Source organism: Lampetra fluviatilis, chromosome 7 (assembly GCF_964198595.1).
Source record: "Lampetra fluviatilis chromosome 7, kcLamFluv1.1, whole genome shotgun sequence".
Classification (NCBI taxonomy): Eukaryota; Metazoa; Chordata; class Hyperoartia; order Petromyzontiformes; family Petromyzontidae; genus Lampetra; species Lampetra fluviatilis.
The window spans coordinates 16,696,294-16,714,315 of NC_136281.1; the positions used below are offsets into that span (position 1 = coordinate 16,696,294).

At 53.3% G+C, this 18,022-nt stretch overlaps 1 protein-coding gene across 2 annotated transcripts in view; it reads left to right on the forward strand.

Annotated features, from left to right (window-relative positions):
* The window catches only part of LOC144933657 (homeobox protein otx5-A-like), a 49,420-nt gene that overhangs the window by 19,628 nt on the left and 11,770 nt on the right, over positions 1–18,022 (forward strand). Inside the window, exon 2 of one of the 2 annotated variants that reach the window (XM_078858699.1) lies at positions 5,702–5,914. In XM_078858699.1, coding sequence (XP_078714825.1) covers positions 5,818–5,914 — 97 coding nt within the window. In that variant the 5' untranslated portion in view covers positions 5,702–5,817. Of the gene's footprint in view, positions 1–5,577; positions 5,915–18,022 lie in introns of those variants that run through there. The other variant, XM_078858700.1, reaches the window with a different exon arrangement.

Genomic DNA, 18,022 nt, shown 5'->3' on the forward strand with positions numbered 1-18,022 from the left:
CACACATCGCACACACATGTATATATGTCCTCGCACACCATACATGCACACACACAAACACATATAGCTACACATACACACAGCGTGCATATTCACGCACACATCACACGCACGCACACACATACACACTAACACACATCACACACACGCACACACACGTACACACATAACACTAACACACACACACATCACACACACACACACACTAACACATACACACTAACACACACACACACGCACACACACGCATACACATACACACTAACACACACACACACACACTAACACACACGCGCACACACACACATCACACACATACACACACACTAACACACACACACGCACACACACACATACACACTAACACATACACACTAACACACACACACATCACACACACGCACACTCACACACATCACACACATACACACACACCACACGCACACACACGCACACACATACACACTAACACACACACACGCACACGCACACACACTAACACACACGCGCACACACACACATCACACACATACACACACACTAACACACACACACGCACACACACACATACACACTAACACATACACACTAACACACACACACATCACACACACGCACACACACACACATCACACACATACACACACACTAACACATCACACACACGCACACACACACATCACACACACTAACACACACACACACATCACACACACGCACACACATACACATCACACACATACACACACACTAACACACACACGCACACACACACATACACACTAACACACATACACACACACACACATCACACACACTAACACACACACACACATACACACATCACACACACACTAACACACGCACACACACGCACACACACACACACTAACACACACTAACACACACACACTAACACACACACACGCACACACACACTAACACACACTAACACACACACACACTAACACATACACACACGCACACACACACACTAACACACATACACACTAACACACACACACACACGCACACACACACTAACACACACACACTAACACACACACATACACACACACACGCACACACACACACTAACACACACTAACACACACACACACACACTAACACATACACACACACGCACACACACACACTAACACACATACACACTAACACACACACACACACGCACACACACACACTAACACACACACAGTCACGGAGGCAGTCGCACAGGCCGGGGTCTTGGAGGCGAGGGTTGGTGGATCACGTGGCCTCGCGAGACGCGAGGAGGTGGCAGTGCTGCAAGGGGTGTTCGTGAATCCATCTGTGCGGTTCCACCGTGAGGATTCTCCGGCGTACTCCGCTCTCAGCGCTCATTGGCAAACAACGGTGCACGAAGCACAGATAACAAATATAAAGTGTGTGACGTTTCGGGCAACGGCCCTTCCTCAGAGCACACGAACGTGACGTTTTTTGCGTTTCATCTGAAAGCCACCAGCGTCATGGACGAATGTGGTGAGGATTTTTTTTGTGTATGACAAACATCCGAATGCAGAACCGTCCTGAAAATAATCCCGAGACTTACGGTAAGCTTTACTGATAAGGGGCACATTTGCGTGAAGGCCGGAATGTTTGTTCAGTTCCGTTACGCACTCGGAAATGTTGAATCAAGTGCTTAATTGGCGACTCACACGTGGATATCCATCTCTCACCTGCATCTCTTACCTCCATCTTTTACCCCCATCTCTTACCTCCATCTCTTACCCCCATCTCTTACCCCCATCTCTTACCTGCATCTCTCACCCCCATCTCTTACCTGCATCTCTCACCCCCATCTCTTACCTGCATCTCTTACCCCCATCTCTCACCCCCATCTCTTACCTGCCATCTCTTACCCCCATCTCTCACCCCCATCTCTTACCCCCATCTCTTACCCCCATCTCTTACCCCCATCTCTTACCCCCATCTCTTACCCCCATCTCTCACCCCCATCTCTTACCCCCATCTCTTACCCCCATCTCTTACCTCCATCTCTTACCCTCATCTCTTACCCCCATCTCTTACCTCCATCTCTTACCCCCATCTCTTACCCCCATCTCTTACCTCCATCTCTTACCCCCATCTCTTACCCCCATCTCTTACCCCCATCTCTCACCCCCATCTCTTACCTGCCATCTCTTACCCCCATCTCTCACCCCCATCTCTTACCCCCATCTCTTACCCCCATCTCTTACCTCCATCTCTTACCCCCATCTCTTACCCCCATCTCTTACCCCCATCTCTTACCCCCATCTCTCACCCCCATCTCTCACCCCCATCTCTTACCCCCATCTCTTACCTCCATCTCTTACCCCCATCTCTTACCCCCATCTCTTACCTCCATCTCTTACCCCCATCTCTTACCTCCATCTCTTACCTGCCATCTCTTACCCCCATCTCTTACCTCCATCTCTTACCCCCATCTCTTACCTCCATCTCTTACCCCCATCTCTTACCCCCATCTCTTACCCCCATCTCTTACCCCCATCTCTTACCCCCATCTCTTACCTGCTATCTCTTACCCCCATCTCTTACCCCCCATCTCTTACCTGCCATCTCTTACCCCCATCTCTTACCCCCATCTCTTACCCCCATCTCTTACCCCCATCTCTTACCCCCATCTCTTACCTGCCATCTCTTACCCCCATCTCTTACCCCCATCTCTTACCCCCATCTCTTACCTGCTATCTCTTACCCCCATCTCTTACCCCCATCTCTTACCTGCCATCTCTTACCCCCATCTCTTACCCCCATCTCTTACCCCCATCTCTTACCCCCATCTCTTACCTGCCATCTCTTACCCCCATCTCTTACCCCCATCTCTTACCCCCATCTCTTACCCCATCTCTTACCCCCATCTCTTACCTGCCAGCTCTTACCTGCCATCTCTTACTCCCATCTCTTACCCCCATCTCTTACCCCCATCTCTTACCCCCATCTCTTACCCCCATCTCTTACCTCCATCTCTTACCTGCCATCTCTTACCTCCATCTCTTACCCCCATCTCTTACCTGCCAGCTCTTACCTCCATATCTTACCCCCATCTCTTACCTGCCATCTCTTACCTGCCATCTCTTACCCCCATCTCTTACCTGCCATCTCTTACCTGCCATCTCTTACCTGCCATCTCTTACCCCCATCTCTCACCTCCATCTCTCACCCCCATCTCTCACCCCCATCTCTCACCCCCATCTCTTATCTGCCATCTCTTACCTGCCATCTCTTACCCCCCATCTCTTACCTCCAGTGCTCATCTCTGAGAGAGCGTGCACGCTACACAGTTACCCGCACGATCTTGCGGCTACTCAGCTCCGTTGTCGGTAGGGACCGCTGTTTGCGAGCTCCTAGTACGGCCGCGTGCGCGCATCTGAGAGTGCGTGCGGTCCGCATGGCAAGCGAGCGGTGGCGGTGATGCCGTCCTGGTGCAGACTTCCCTTAAGTCGACTCAGCCTGAAGCGAGCGCCTTGGTCGGTGCGTCAGCGTGGGCAGCGGTCGCGGTTCGTGCCGTGAGAAGCGGTCCCCGGTGTCGAGGGGGGGAGGGGGGGTGGGTTGCACCGCGTGTCAGATCGGCGTCAATGTCTCACGTTTTCTCTTCTCTCTTTTTGTTGTTAATTTTTATTTCGCGCCACGCGACCGGTCGCGAAGAAGCCCCCACGGAGCGCGCGGCGCGAGTGAATGTCGGACGCCGTGAAGCGACGAGCACGCGGAAACACCCCGGGACGAACACTTCCCATCGATCGGTCGATGGGAAGTGTTCGTCACGACCGGCACGGACCGCGCGTGCGGCACGGGACGCGGCATCGCAGTCATCGGCGCACCGCAATGGTAGCCTCCGAGGCGACTCCACCCCGGCCGCAGCGACGGCGGATGCCGCGATGGAGCTCGGTAATCGATAGAGATGTCAAGACGTGGACATATATAATGCTCACCACACGCTCCTCCTTCCCTCCATCACCCCCCCCCCCTCGGCCCCTGCATTCCCACCCAGACCCCTCCTTGATCCAACCCCCTCCTCTCGCCTTGGGGCTTCAACAGAAGAAGAAGAAGAAAATCGCTGCGGATCCCAAAACCCTCGTGGGCCCTCCCCTCCCTGCAGCCAAAGCCACCAGCGACCCCCCTCCCGCTCCCCCCGCGGGGTTAATTATGCGGCCGCTAATTGAATAACAGTCGGGGCTTTTGTTCTCGTTAATTACTGCCAAACACTCAGCTCGTTAAAGCGTTTGCCTGCTCGATCACGGGGGGTGCTGGGGGTGCCGCTGTACGAGTCGGAGTGGGAAGCATCTGGACTGGAGGAATCCCTATCCCGTGGTGCAACAGAGAGCAACCACCCAGCCCCCCACAACCTGACACCACCACGATCCACCACCACGATCCACCACCAACACCAAACATAAACACCCCCCGTGTAGCCTTAACAGACTGTAGGGGCAAGTGCTGTTTAGCGAGCGCCTATGAAGGCCGGCACGGCACACGAGGGATTGTGTGTGGCCAGCACCACGCCCGGCCGCCTTCGTCTCCCCAGTGACGATGTTTGCTACACACAACAAATCTGGGTCGATGGATTGTTTCGACCCAGGACCGGTTCAGATAATCGTCACCGGTGTTGGTGGTGGCCGTGAGCGTGAATCGAACTCGAGTCGCCGGGTTCGTAGCGCAGCGTAGCGCTAACCGCTGCACCACCGCTCCACCACCCTCACCGCAAATCCCAAAACTCAGAACTCCATTCTCATTCGCACGCCCCCCGCGGTGCCCTTCTTTGCATTCCTTCTCTCCCTCCCACGGCGTCCCCACTCCGAGTTAGATCAACTGAACCATTACCAACATCAGCAACATCGTCATCATCATCGGCATCATCATTCTTTAGCAGATCCGTCTTTATTGTCATTTCCGGCATTACCACCATCATCACCAGCAGCTGCACAAGCTCCAAAAACAACCCAAAGGCCTTCACGGCCTTTAACAGACTGTGAAGGCAAATGATTTTAGCGAGCACCTATTAAGGCCGGCACGGAACTACAGAACCCCTACCAACCAGCACCACCGACATTGCTACCGCCACTTGCAGCAACATCGCCAACAGCACCATCCTCACCATCAGCAACCATTGCAATCACGGGCACCAGCATCGACAGCAACTTTACCACCACCAACATCAACACCAGCACAGCCAAATTAGCAGCAGCAGCAGCATCACCATCACCACGGCGCTCTGCCATCTCCACCCCCTTCACCCCGCGTACGCCACAAAACCCTTGCCCCCAACTCTGCCCCTTTCTCACCAACCCCCACAACAACCTCCAACTTCATCAAAGACAAAGCTCACCCGTGTAGCCTTAACAGACTTGTAGGGCAAGTGCTGTTAGCGAGCAGCACCTATGAAAGGCCGGCACGAGGGGGGGGGGGGTGTGGGGTTTACCAGCACCACGCCCGGCCTCCTCCTCCTCCTCCACCACCACCCTGACTCCCAACACTCCCTCCCCATCACCTCCCCCTCCTCCTCCCCCCACCCCTCCACCCCCTCCCCCCACACCTCCACCCCCTCCCCCGTGCGCGTGGAGCGGCCGCGATGTGGGCGCCGTTAAAACCGCCGCGCCGCGCCCGCGCGGCCCCAATGCCACGAATGGAGCGACTCACGCGGTCCCATCGCCCACCGCAGGTGCCCATCGCCGGGCCTCGCCAGCCTGGGGTCATCACATAGAGGAGGAGGAGGAGGAGGAGAGACGAGTGGATCCTTCTCGGCGCGGGTGGTCCGTGCGCGGCCACGTCCCTGGGATGATGGCCTTCATCAAGCAAGCGCCCTACCCAATGAACGGCATGGGCCTCTCAGCGGCCGGGATGGAACTCTTCCACTCGGCCGTGGGATACCCAGGTGAGGGCACGCGCGGGGTGGAGAGAGCGGTGGTGGTGGTGGTGAGTGGTGGTGTGGTGGTGAGTGGTGGTGCTGATGTGTGTGTGGTGGTGGTGTGTGGTGGTTCTGATAATGCAACGGTTCGCGCGCTGCGCTACGAACTCGGGTACCCCGAGTTCGATTCCCACTCACGACCAACACAACCCACCCACTCGTGTGTCGTTAACGGCATTCATAGATTCTCGCTAACAGCACTTGCTCCAACAGTTTTAAGGATACACGGGGATCTCTGTGGTTCTGATATGTGTGTGTGGTGCAGTAGTGTATGTGTGTGCCCTGTTTATTTCGTGTGGTATGTAGGTGTGTGTGGTGTCTAGGTGTGTAGAAAGGTGTGTGGGTGTGTGTGGTGTGTGTGTGTGCGGTGTGTGCGGGTGTGTGTGTGCGGTGTGTGTAGGGGATTGTGTGTAGGGGTGTGTGTGTGCGGTGTGTGTAGGGGTGTGTGTGCGGTGTGTAGGTGTGTGGGTGCGTGTGTAGGCGTGTGTGTGTGTGCTATGTGTGCTGTGTGTAGGGGTGTGTTTGGGTGTGTGTGGGTGTGTGTGTAGGGGTGTGTGCGCTGCCTGTGGACTGCGTGAGGATGTGTTCGGCTTGCCTGTGAGGCGCGGTGATGCAGCGGTTTGCTCGAACCCGTCTGCCAGAGTTTGATTCCCGCTCACGGCCAAAATCGGTGAAGGAATATCTGAACCGGTTTCGGGCATCCCCTAGGTCGACTCGGCCTTAACCGAGTACCTGGTGTGGTGTAATCAGCGCTGGAGAGACAAAGGCGGCCGGGCGTTGTTCTGCTCACCCATCCGCTCCGTGTGCCGCGCCGGCCTTCAGAGGCGCGCCTCGCTAACAGCACATGCCCCAAGGGTCTGCTGCTACGACTCCCCGGGGTCGAGATCTTTGTCTTTGTGTGAATGTATATTGTTTAGCGATTCCCAGCGATGGCGCGATGCGTAATTAATTGTCCGCGGTGCACCGCCCCCTTAATTAAGCCCCTAGCAACGCCCCCCCACCTCTCACCCCCCCCCCACCTCTCACCCCCCCACCTCTCACCCCCCACCTCTCACCCCCCACCTCTCACCCCCCCCACCTCTCACCCCCCACCTCTCACCCCCCACCTCTCACCCCCCCCCCACCTCTCACCTCCCCCCCTCCCCACTTTGTGATTATTGGAGAGCGCGCGCCGCCCCGCTGCGGAGCGGGTGAACACGCGATAAGCCACATTGTGATGCTAAGTCGGGGAGAATGCGGATGGGGTGATTAGTACTCTGTGTGTGGGTGTGTGTGTGCGTCTATGTGCGTGTGTGCGTCTGTGTGTGTGGGTGCGTGTGTGCGTCTATGTGCGTGCGTCTGTGTGTGTGCGTGTGTGCGTCTGTGTGTGTGCGTCTGTGTGTGTGCGTTTATGTGTGTACGTGCGTCTATGTGTGTGCGCTTGTGCGCGCGTCTGTGCGCGCGTCTGTGCGCGCGTCTGTGCGTGCGTCTGTGTGTGTGTCTGTGTGCGTGCGTCTGTGTGTGTCTGTGTGTGTGTCTGTGCGCGCGTCTGTGTGTATGCGCGCGTCTGTGCGTGCGTCTGTGCGTGTGTCCGTGTGTTGGTTCCGCGGCTGTGACTCGCTCAGAATGCGTTGACTCAGTCTACACAGAACTCGCACGCGCGCGCATTCTCGTGCCTCCAGGCAGGGCTTGTTTCCCGGGCCTACGGGGATTCAAATGTCCTTCCCCCGCACCTCCGAGTTAGCGAGGCTGGCTAGGTACGGTGCGAAAGAAGTTCAACAATCAACGACGTACATGGTGCTTCCAACCAATGGGTGGGGAAAGGCGCGCAGCAGAAATAATCAACACTCCCTTGGAACAGGGTCCCCCCAAACTCCAGTCCTTGCGGGCCACCACCACCACGCGACGTTCACCAATGTGCCACTCTCCATTCAAACACAAGTTGACACGTTCAGCGCTGCACGCGCCCGATAATGGCTAAGCGCGTCCCGCGCGTGACTCGCTCGGCCATTCACGTTAATAATAATAATAAAGGCGAATGGAGTTGACGTTGAGATGTCTGTGCGCGCGCGTGTGTGTGCGCGTGCGCGCGCGCGTGTGTGCGCGTGCGCGCGCGCGTGTGTGCGCGTGCGCGCGCGCGTGTGTGCGCGTGCGCGCGCGCGTGTGTGCGCGTGCGCGCGCGCGTGTGTGCGCGTGCGCGCGCGCGTGTGTGCGCGTGCGCGCGCGTGTGTGTGCGCGTGCACGTGCTGCACGTGAGACGTGTTTAACAATCATCGGGCACGTGCAGCGTTGAACGAGTTTCATTTGTTTCGGCCGCGGTTCCAGGAGGCCTTGCACCTCGCGCCATATATTGCCATCATCATTCTACCTTAGCAGAATATTCGTGTATGTATATGTACATATATACACACTCACAGTGGTTCATAATGACGTTTGGGTTAGGCCACATTAATGTTTTATTAATTAAATAACTTACTAGTAGAAATATCGGCTGCGACAAACCTACGTGTGAAAGAGAAATAAAGGTGAGGCTGACGTTTCGGGCACTGACCCTCGAGAGCAGAAAGGCTGACTGCACACGCGTCGATGAAGAACACAACTGCGCGTTTGTCAACTCGAGTGGCCCGTTGAATCGCCCCGTGTCACGTGCTGTTCACAACTGCGGTGCGTCAAGCTCCATGCCTCTCATCTCCTCGCTCTGATCAAGGGCCTTTATTCGAAACGTCAGCCTACCAATATATATTTTCCTCGTTGTAGAGCAGAGTCGGTGGTTGTGCTGGTGAGTGTTTTTGTTTTAGTTGTATCTGCGCACGCCTGCTAAAGGCAAATTCTTAATGTGTCTCATATTTATGGTGGGATCTATGCTCGCTAACATCACTTGCCCGACAATTCTGTGAAGGCAAGACGGACGGAGGGTCGTTGTCGTGATTGTAATCATGAATGAATACGACTGTAGTGAAACTGGCGCAGTGATTGTGATGAGACCTGCAGTCGATAGCGTGGCTCTGAACCCTCCCCGTGTCTCGGTGTGAGCAGTGCGTTCCAGCTCCTTTGTGAGTCGGTCAATCTTACGCACGGAAAGTCGATCGGTCTATCGACGAAGAGACTGATATCAGCTCGAGTGATGTTGCTCAAAAGGGGCCACGAGGATGTAATTTGAAACACAAATCGAAGAGTTCATCATTCCTAGAACTTCAAAAAGCCATAACCAGATGTCGTTTTAATTTTTGTTTCCTACATATTTGTTACAATTATTCAATTGATTTACTTTTCAACCAAGGCAGGCGAACGGTGCCACGTGAAGATGTCGAGTGAGGCTATTTGTCATTCTGAATCCTTTTTTTTATCCACAACATTTTTAATTATGGAACGCACAAACGTCCGGTACAATCGTATGGTCAACTTTATTTTAGTTACTGTTGACCTTTTAAACAAAGTGTCATTTATATTCTTGGTTCTTTCGGTAAAGTCACGTAGAAGGGAAATAATAAAATAATAAAAATTAAACATAATATAATACAATTCTCACGACGTTTCGGCCACAACGCAAGCAGCCGTCCGCAGGTGAAGAAACAGAGCTGTCGAAAATACAGCGTCTTAATGAACACTTCATCACCTGAGGACGGCTGCTTGCGTTGTCGCCGAAACGTCGTGCGAATTTTATCATTTAATTTTTATTATTTTATTATTTCCCTTCTACGTGACTTTACCGAAAGAACCAAGAATATGAATCCATGCAGTCACGAAAGCTTTAAATCGAAATTTAAAAGTGTGATTTATTTATTTTCGTTTTACCGCGGACTCGGACCTCTCGTTTAGCTTTGTTTTAAATCGGCTGCATTTCGACGAGAAAGTTTAAAACTCTTCATGGACGATTTCTCAGCCACTTTGTTGCGGAGTGTGACGCGAAAGTCGATAGAAAGTGGACAGAGCCCGCTCGCTAGCGGTGCCCAGTTGATGTACACAGACGGCGTGTGTGTATTTGTGTGTATGTGTGTGTATTTGTGTGTATGTGTGTGTATTTGTGTATGTGTGTGTATGTGTGTGTATGTATGTGTATGTGTGGGGAGCGGTAGTGTAGCGGTTAGCGCGCTGCGCTATGAACCCGGCGACCCGGGTTCAATTCCCGCTCACGGCCAACACCCAGTGACAATTATCTGAACCGGTCCGGGGCCTCCCCTAGGTCGACTCAGCCTCAAATGAGTACCTGGTGCGGTGTGTAAACATCGCTACTGGAGAGACAAAGGCGGTCGGGCGTGGTGCTGGCCAGCCACCCCATCGTGTACCGTTCCGGCCTTCATAGATGCTCGCTAACAGCACTTGCCCCTACAGTCTGTTAAGTCTATACGGGGGATCTTTGTCTTTTGTATATATATGTATGTACTGGCTGTCAGCACTTGCCCCAACAGTCTGTTAAAGGCTACACGGGGGATATTGTTACGTTGTCATGTACTCTGTGTCTGTGACCGTCCTGCGAGCGAGCGAGCGCGAGAGAATGGGGAGCTGTAGGTGACGCACGTCGCGAGCTCTGCCCGCTTCGAGAGGTTCCACTCCTGGCCCGGGTCAGTGAGAATTAGTTACCGGCAGATGGAAACGTCCAATTTGTTTAAATTGTCAACGAATCTAAATGACTATTAGCTGTGTGTTACCTGTACAGTAGTTTAATATACCGCACACAGCTCTCGTATCGGCACTATGCGGTTAAATAATGCGGTGGCGGTGATGATAGTAATACAGGCGTGAAAGTCTCACGGAGTTTCGAGAAGTCTTCTCGATTCGGGTCTCTCCACGGAGGCGCTGGCTCAGGCCACGGCGAGGCGGCGACATCGGCACGAGGCCACGTGGCGGGGAAGGGCACCACGAGACGTAGCTGCAGGCACAGTGCCACCGATTCGTCATCTCCATCTGTTCTCATATTCTTAGGTTTTTTCGGTAAAGTCACGTTTACCGAAAAAACCTAGAATATGAATCCTTGCAGTCGCGAAAGCTTCAAATCTAGAATCTCCATTTGTTCTCAAGCAGCAGCAGCAGGCTGCGTGTGATGCCTTTACAGCAGCGGCTCTTCAATCGTAAAAAATGTTTATGTCAATAAATGCATCGGGGTTTAATGAAACAAAGTAAGTTGCAACTTACGTGCCCGCGCTTGTTAATTTGCGTATGCGATGAGTTACAGCTTCTCGCACTCCCAGAAAGGGCATCTCGCACCCCCAGGGGGTGCAGCGTGCAGCCCCAGGGGAAGCAGCCCCAGGGGAAGCAGCAGCAGCAGCACTTCTCTCGAGTTAGTCGGCTGCAGCTGTGAATGTCCACGTGTTTAAGCCCACTTCGTTGAGCTATCATTTGCGACAGCCAGGTCCGCTTCTGAAAAAGATCTACACCGCTCGGTGTGGGGCTTTACCTGGTGAAATACAATTGTTAAAGATACATCGCTTTCGTCGTTCAGCTTGGGTACGTGGCACAACACGCGTGCCGGCGTCGGCCGCCTCATTCCGGTGCCGTGCAGTCGCGCGCGGCAGGCTGCACGTGACGGCCTACGGAGTGCGCATGGCACAACGTGGTCGCGGAATTACAAGACCGTTGCGGGCGCGTGTTGACGCGGGTGTGTGTGTATGTATGTGCGTGTGTGTGCGCGTGGGGAGCGGTGGTGCAGCGGTTAGCGCTACGCTGCGCTACGAACCCGGCGGACCGAGTTCGATTCCCGCTCACCGCCAACACCGGTGACGATTATCTAAACCGATCTTGGGTCTTCCCTAGGTCGACTGAACCTCAAATGAGTAGCCGGTGCGGTGTGTGAACATCGCCGCTGGGGGAGACAAAGGCGGTCGGGCGTGGTGTTGGCCACACACCCCCTCGTGTGCCGTGCCGAATTTCATAGGTGCTCGCTAACAGCACTTACCCCAACAGTCTGTTAAGGTAATACAGGGGAACTTTGACTGGTGTGTGTGTGCGCATACACAGAGAGGTATAAACAGTATATGTATTCATAGCGTATATGTACGCAGGGTAGGTGAATAGTGCGAACACACTGCATCCATGAAGTATGCTCAAATAATCCAGACACGGCCCCAGACATGACGTGGATAGATCCTCATCCAGCAGTGGATTGGCAAAGCGCCCAGGTGCACGCGCAGTACCCAACGTGCCGTGCACCACAGAGCGCACGATACGGGCGATGCGCGTACAGGTATGTGCACACGCAGGGCGCGGTGTCATATATGTCATAGGTGTCGTAGGTGTTGTAGGTGTTATAGGTGTTCTCGGCTTTCCGGAAGATTACTGACGAAACGTCGTACTCAGATTGTAAATGTTGTGGCTTGGCTCTCCAACACACAACCGGTTAGTGCTGTACTCGTGACGAATTGGCCACGTTCTGTTTACGTGACAACCCTCACTAGTTGGCTGTGTCGGGTGGTGGCGGGTTAACGACACATTTATACATTTACGCGATCTAACACGTGGATGATTTTGGTCGTGAAAGCCTCCTACGTGATAAACTTTCTGGAAGAACGTCGCAGGGTTCTGCTAATCGCAACTGGAGCGACGACTGACAAAGACAAAGATCCCCCGTATAGCCTCCACAGACTGTTGGGGCAAGTGCTGTCAACGAGCGCCTGTGAAGGCCGGAACGGCAGAGGAAGGGTTTGGGTGGCCAGCATCACGCCCGGCCGCATCTAGCTCCAGAACGGCGATGTTTTACGCACCGCACGAGGTACTCATTTCGGGCTGAGTCGACCTAGGGGGAGGCCCAGGACAGGTTCAGATAATCGTGTGCGGGAATCGAACTCGGGTGGGCCAGTTTCGTAGGAGCCGACCCACTGTGTGACATCTTCACTTGAGCCGCACGCATTCGTGACACATTCAACACGAGACGCACGCAATTTGTTGGACTGTAAATTAAACAATGAATTAATTAATGGTTGGGGTGGGGGGTGGATGGCGGGGGGGGCTTCGAGACCCACAACACCAATGGACTCTTCCCTCGTGGCTGCTCGCATGGAGCGGTGCGCCCTCGTCACGGGCGGGACGGGGGCGTCCATCGCGGGCACGCGGCCGCGTCGCGAGACGAACCTCCTCCACCTTGCGCCCTGCGGGTTGCGAGTCGCTCCAGTCGACGCAAACTCCAAATTTGTCATTGACCCCCCCCCCCCGGTCCCCCCCCCCCCCCCCCCCCCCCCCCGTCTAGTTTACTTTTCTTTCCCGGGACTGTTCGATACACGCGTTTGAAGTGTCGTCATCATAATCATCATCACAGCATCATCATTATCATTGTTGTTGTTATTGTTCTAGATTTGAAGCTTTCGTGACTGCACGGATTCATACTCGTATGTTTTTCGGTAAAGTCACGTAGGTAGAAAATAAATAATAAAAATATAATTGAAATAATCATAATATTTCTATTATTATTTCAATTATATTTTTATTATTTAACTACGTGACTTTACCGAAAAACCTAAGAGTATGTTGTTATTGTTGTTGTTATTGTTATTGTTGTTGTTATTGTTGTTGTTATTGTTGTTGTTATTGTTGTTGTTATTGTTGTTGTTATTGTTGTTGTAACAATGGGGAGTAGAGACGTTGACGTTGGGGGGTCAGGCGCGGATCGTCGTCTCGGGCGACGGAACGCGACGTGGCGCTCATCGCTGCCGAGTCATCGGTGCTGCTGCTGTTGTTGTTGTTGTTGGCAGTGGTGCACAAACAACAACAACAACACTCGACACATTCGTCAATGGCACGTGCAATTTAAAAGCTACAACGAAGGGCAATTGCTCGAAACGTTGAATTGTACTGTGGATGTATATATATATGTGTATATATATTCCGCTTTAGGGCCATGCTATTGCTGAATGTGTGGAGTTTGACGCATGCGTCTGTGGCCTGTATCGTGATGTAAGTTCTAGCGATGCTCTGGAAGGGGCTATAGAAGAGAGCGGAAATTTGGTTTGGGGTTTATGCCCCCAGCCCCCTCTGCCCCCCCCCCCCATATTATGGCCCGGAGGTTGATGGAGTTCACTCATGGTAGGGTCAGCCTGAAGTTCCACATCGCTCCGAGTGTCATGCTAAACACGTGCACGCGCGCACGTGATCACCATTATGGGCGAGCCGAGTAATTCGCCTCCGTTGATGCGACGAAGCGAGCGGAGCGCGTGCTGCCGATTACTCAAGCCCAGGCGACAGTCGACAGCCGAGCTGGAAAAACAAACATGAGAGAGAGAGGGGGGAAAGGAGTGTCTAGACGTTTCGTCACACTGGCCTTTCTCGAGGAAAAGTGACGTTTAAAACAACGAGTTGAGGATCTATATTTACACCGCATTACCTTTAAGGCGAGACTCGCTGTGAACTCGATCTTCCTAAAGCAGGCCAGTTGCCCGAAACGTCGAGATGTTTTCTCTGATTGAAAGTAAAATCAAACGACAGTATATGTTCCTAACAATGCGAGTTACGCGCCTGGAGGAGAATGTGGCTCCTCTTACATACATTCATCACGGGAATGTATTCATTAATAAGGGGAATTAGCTGAAACGTCGTCTTATTTATATATGTATTGTTTCCCCTTTTAATGGCACGGTGAAATTGATGGATATGGTGTTGAGTGTTGTTGTTTGTACACCACTGCCAACGCAGTAGCAACATCGCCAAATGTGTTGATTTAAGTTTGGTAATACCGGAGGTTTGGTTCATCATAACCCACGTAACTTTGCGCGCGTGTTTAATTAGTGCACTGACGCAGGGCGTTGTGTATTGCCGCCGTCATAGTTTCAGTCAAACTTTGTTTGATATATCTGTATATTTTGATAAAGTCTGGAATGACTCAAAACGTCCGTTGTCGAAACCCATTGTGTATTTGTGTACACGTGGAGTGACCGATGGGTGTAGGAGATGATTGTTGTGGCAGAGTAAACCCACAACGTTGACAATTCGAGTACTGTGACGTTTCGCTGGTGATCATAAACCAGCTTCATCAGGCGATTATCCAGAATTAATTACGGATGATATTGGTCGCGAGACTAACGTCTGTCTCGCAATGATCCTGCCCAGGATGGGAATGCGTCTAGCAGCTATGACACTCGCCAGGAGACGAACGATTCGACTGGGGCCACACGTGCAGCATACTTCTGCGTCACACGTGGAGCATACCTAGACGCTGCGTCACACATGGAACACACCTCGCCCCTGCGTCCCCTCCCTCAAGACATGTGCCGCTCACCGCATTGGAGACCGTCACGGACTGCCCCGCCGCTACAGGAATGTGGAAATGCCACAATTATGTAACCGGGAATTTACGCGTTAAACAGGCCGCAGATTTTGATTCTGCGTGAACACATGAACGCTGATGGAGTCTCGGAACGCGTGTGCATCACGGCGCGCGTGTGCGTACACCAGTGTCTACGAGTGTACATCAATGTGCGTACTCTACAGCACTGTGTACACGCGTGTTTATGAGTGTACCACCGCTCACAGGCGATACTACGATATCGCGTGCACACAAATGGCATCGTCCGTTTTTTCAAAATATTGTCGTATCGTTACTTATTTTATTTCATTTCCTAACAAGTGTGCAAGAGGGGGTCATTGCCCGAAACGTCGCCTATTATATACACGTTAGATTTCTATCTAAGGCAACACAGTGAGTTGTGATTTTGCACCACTGCTGACGCACATGTTACTGCGTGGAATCCGTAATAATCGATCGCATCGTGGTCATGTCAAAGTCATCATTTAATTAGTCCACATGGTTCGTCATTCGCCGCGTCACTGCATAATGACAGCGGCAGCAGCGTGCGCCTCCTGTAACCGGCACGCCGCGTAACGTCAGAACTACGTGGGAGAACTCGGGGGGGGGGGGGGGCACAGAGCTCGCAATCGGTTACCGGTTTTGAAATGCAGAAACCGCTAAACGTTTCCAGTCGAATTTTAAGAATGCGTGCACCCATTGGCACGCGCGGTCTTACGACGGGTTAAGCCTCTGCGTGGTACTAAACTTGTCTTCATTTATAAGTTGAAAACAAAGTACAAATGTAATTTTCATCACCGGACATTACTATATGTGCGGTAAACTGATAACCGCGTATTTAACCGGTTGTTTTCTGGATGCGGTTATCGGCAACGAATAAAAACAACCCCCTAATTTGAACAACCCGAATTGGCCACCAGTTTTTAAACGGCTGCGCTATGGCGTTGTGATGTAGGCCGCGGGACAACCGAGACGGACGCCGAGGTTTCTCGAGATCGGCACTCATCAGCAGAGCGGAGCCAGTAGCGCGCCCCGAGGGGCTTCGTGTTTGAGCACGGCCACAAGGGAAGGAATGGCGATGTCACCTGGGCATGCAGAGTCTGCTGCTGCCTTCTTGCCAACGTTTGTTCTGATCTCGTTTGCGCAAATTTCTATCACCCAGGGTACGGATCCATCCTCTCCCTGGGGTCGGCGAGACGTGCTAACCACCTGGCATGGTGTAAACAGGAGGTCGTGGGTTCGATCCCGACCCCGACGCCTGCTGCTGCTGTATATTTGTAGCTTGCGTGTGTTTATCTCTCTCCGTGGTCTCGTGGGTTTTCCCTCCACATTTGGAATCAACATCACCACGCGTTTAGAGTGTTTCTTTTGCTGCTGCAAATGTCCACCTAGTGATAAGCCACTTTGTTGAGCGATCATTTGTGGCCAGGTAGCTTCTGGGAAAAAGAGCTACATAGCTCGGTGGTAAAAGTTTCTTTAAAAACACGCGAAGTTGAGTTTAAGTTTAGACTCAAATTAGTACCTGGTGCGGAGTGTAAACATCGCCGCTGGGGAGACAAAGGCGGCCAGGTAGGAGCGTTGCTGGCCACTAACACCCTCGCGCACCGCTCCTCACTTCGTAGGTGCTACTCGCTAACAGCACTTGCCTCCAACATTCCGTTAAGGCTGGAGGGGGGGGGGAGAGATCTTTGTATCTGTTCTCGTGTGCGCCGCTTGCTAATGACGCGACTCGACAAACGAGCCCGTGAGTTTGACTGCGAGGAACGAGATCGCGGAACGAGCCGAGGAACAATGAGGACGGAGCGCGCTCCGCCTTTGTCTCTGCTGTTCAATTAACGTCACGTGCTCCCACCCTGGGGAGTGGTGGGGGAGGGGGGGGTGGGGGAGGGGTGCTGTGGGGTAAGGGGGGAGGGGATGCCTCGATTGTTCGCGTTTCATTATCGACAGCGCCAGGAAACCTGTATATAGTAGCCGACGTTTCGGTCAATGGCCCTTCTTCATATCGCACATGGACGGTAACGTTTGGTTGTTGCGCGCCGAATAAAATAATCCATCATAAATGTTGAAAAACGAGCGGCCTCTTCATGTGCCGGCATTAACAGCCACTCGTTGCCAGCGTATGTTGAACTTATTTCGCACCGTACGCATCCAACCGTTTGCGGCACCGTACAACAGCAGCAGCACAATGCACGCGAAGTACCTGGCGCTTGCTGTGCGTGTGCTCTGTGCCTATGCGCACCTGCACGTGTCTACCTGCACTTGTGCGCGTGACGATACCCGTGGTGGTTCGCCCACTTGGGGCCCCTTTAAAGGAACCTCTGGGCAGGTTCGAGACATTCAGCCTGGCCCCGCCTACGATCCGTGCTGGGTTTAACGCCAGGCTGGATCGTGCGAGGAGCTCACAGAGCCCGGAGAGAATCTGCACGCGGTCCCATCGGTGAGATACTCGGGCGGGCGAGGTTGCGTTGGCCGGGTCGCGTCGCCCGCATGCTCGGCCACCACCGCATGCCCAAGCAGCTTCTGTTGGGCCGGATAGAGGGGGGTAAAAAGGGCGCGGCACGGGCTGCAGAAGAGAGATGGAGCTGATGCGGTACGGGAGGATGTGGAGCTGAGTGGTCTTGCCCGAAGACCGGTACCAGCGGTGTCAAGATCGGCTTCTGTAGAGGAGGCTCGTGAAGGACGCTGCTGCTGGGCAGTTGGAGGCAGTCGCCCTCCAGCGGAGAGGCGACGCTCACAACGTTCAGCAAGTTGACGAAGCAGGGAGCGCAGCTGGTGGTGCATCTGCCGGTCATCTCGGGCAGTTCAACCCGTGGCACCTGGGGTCTGTCCCATGACTTCCTGCCCGCGAGCCTTCGACGCCTCGCGTG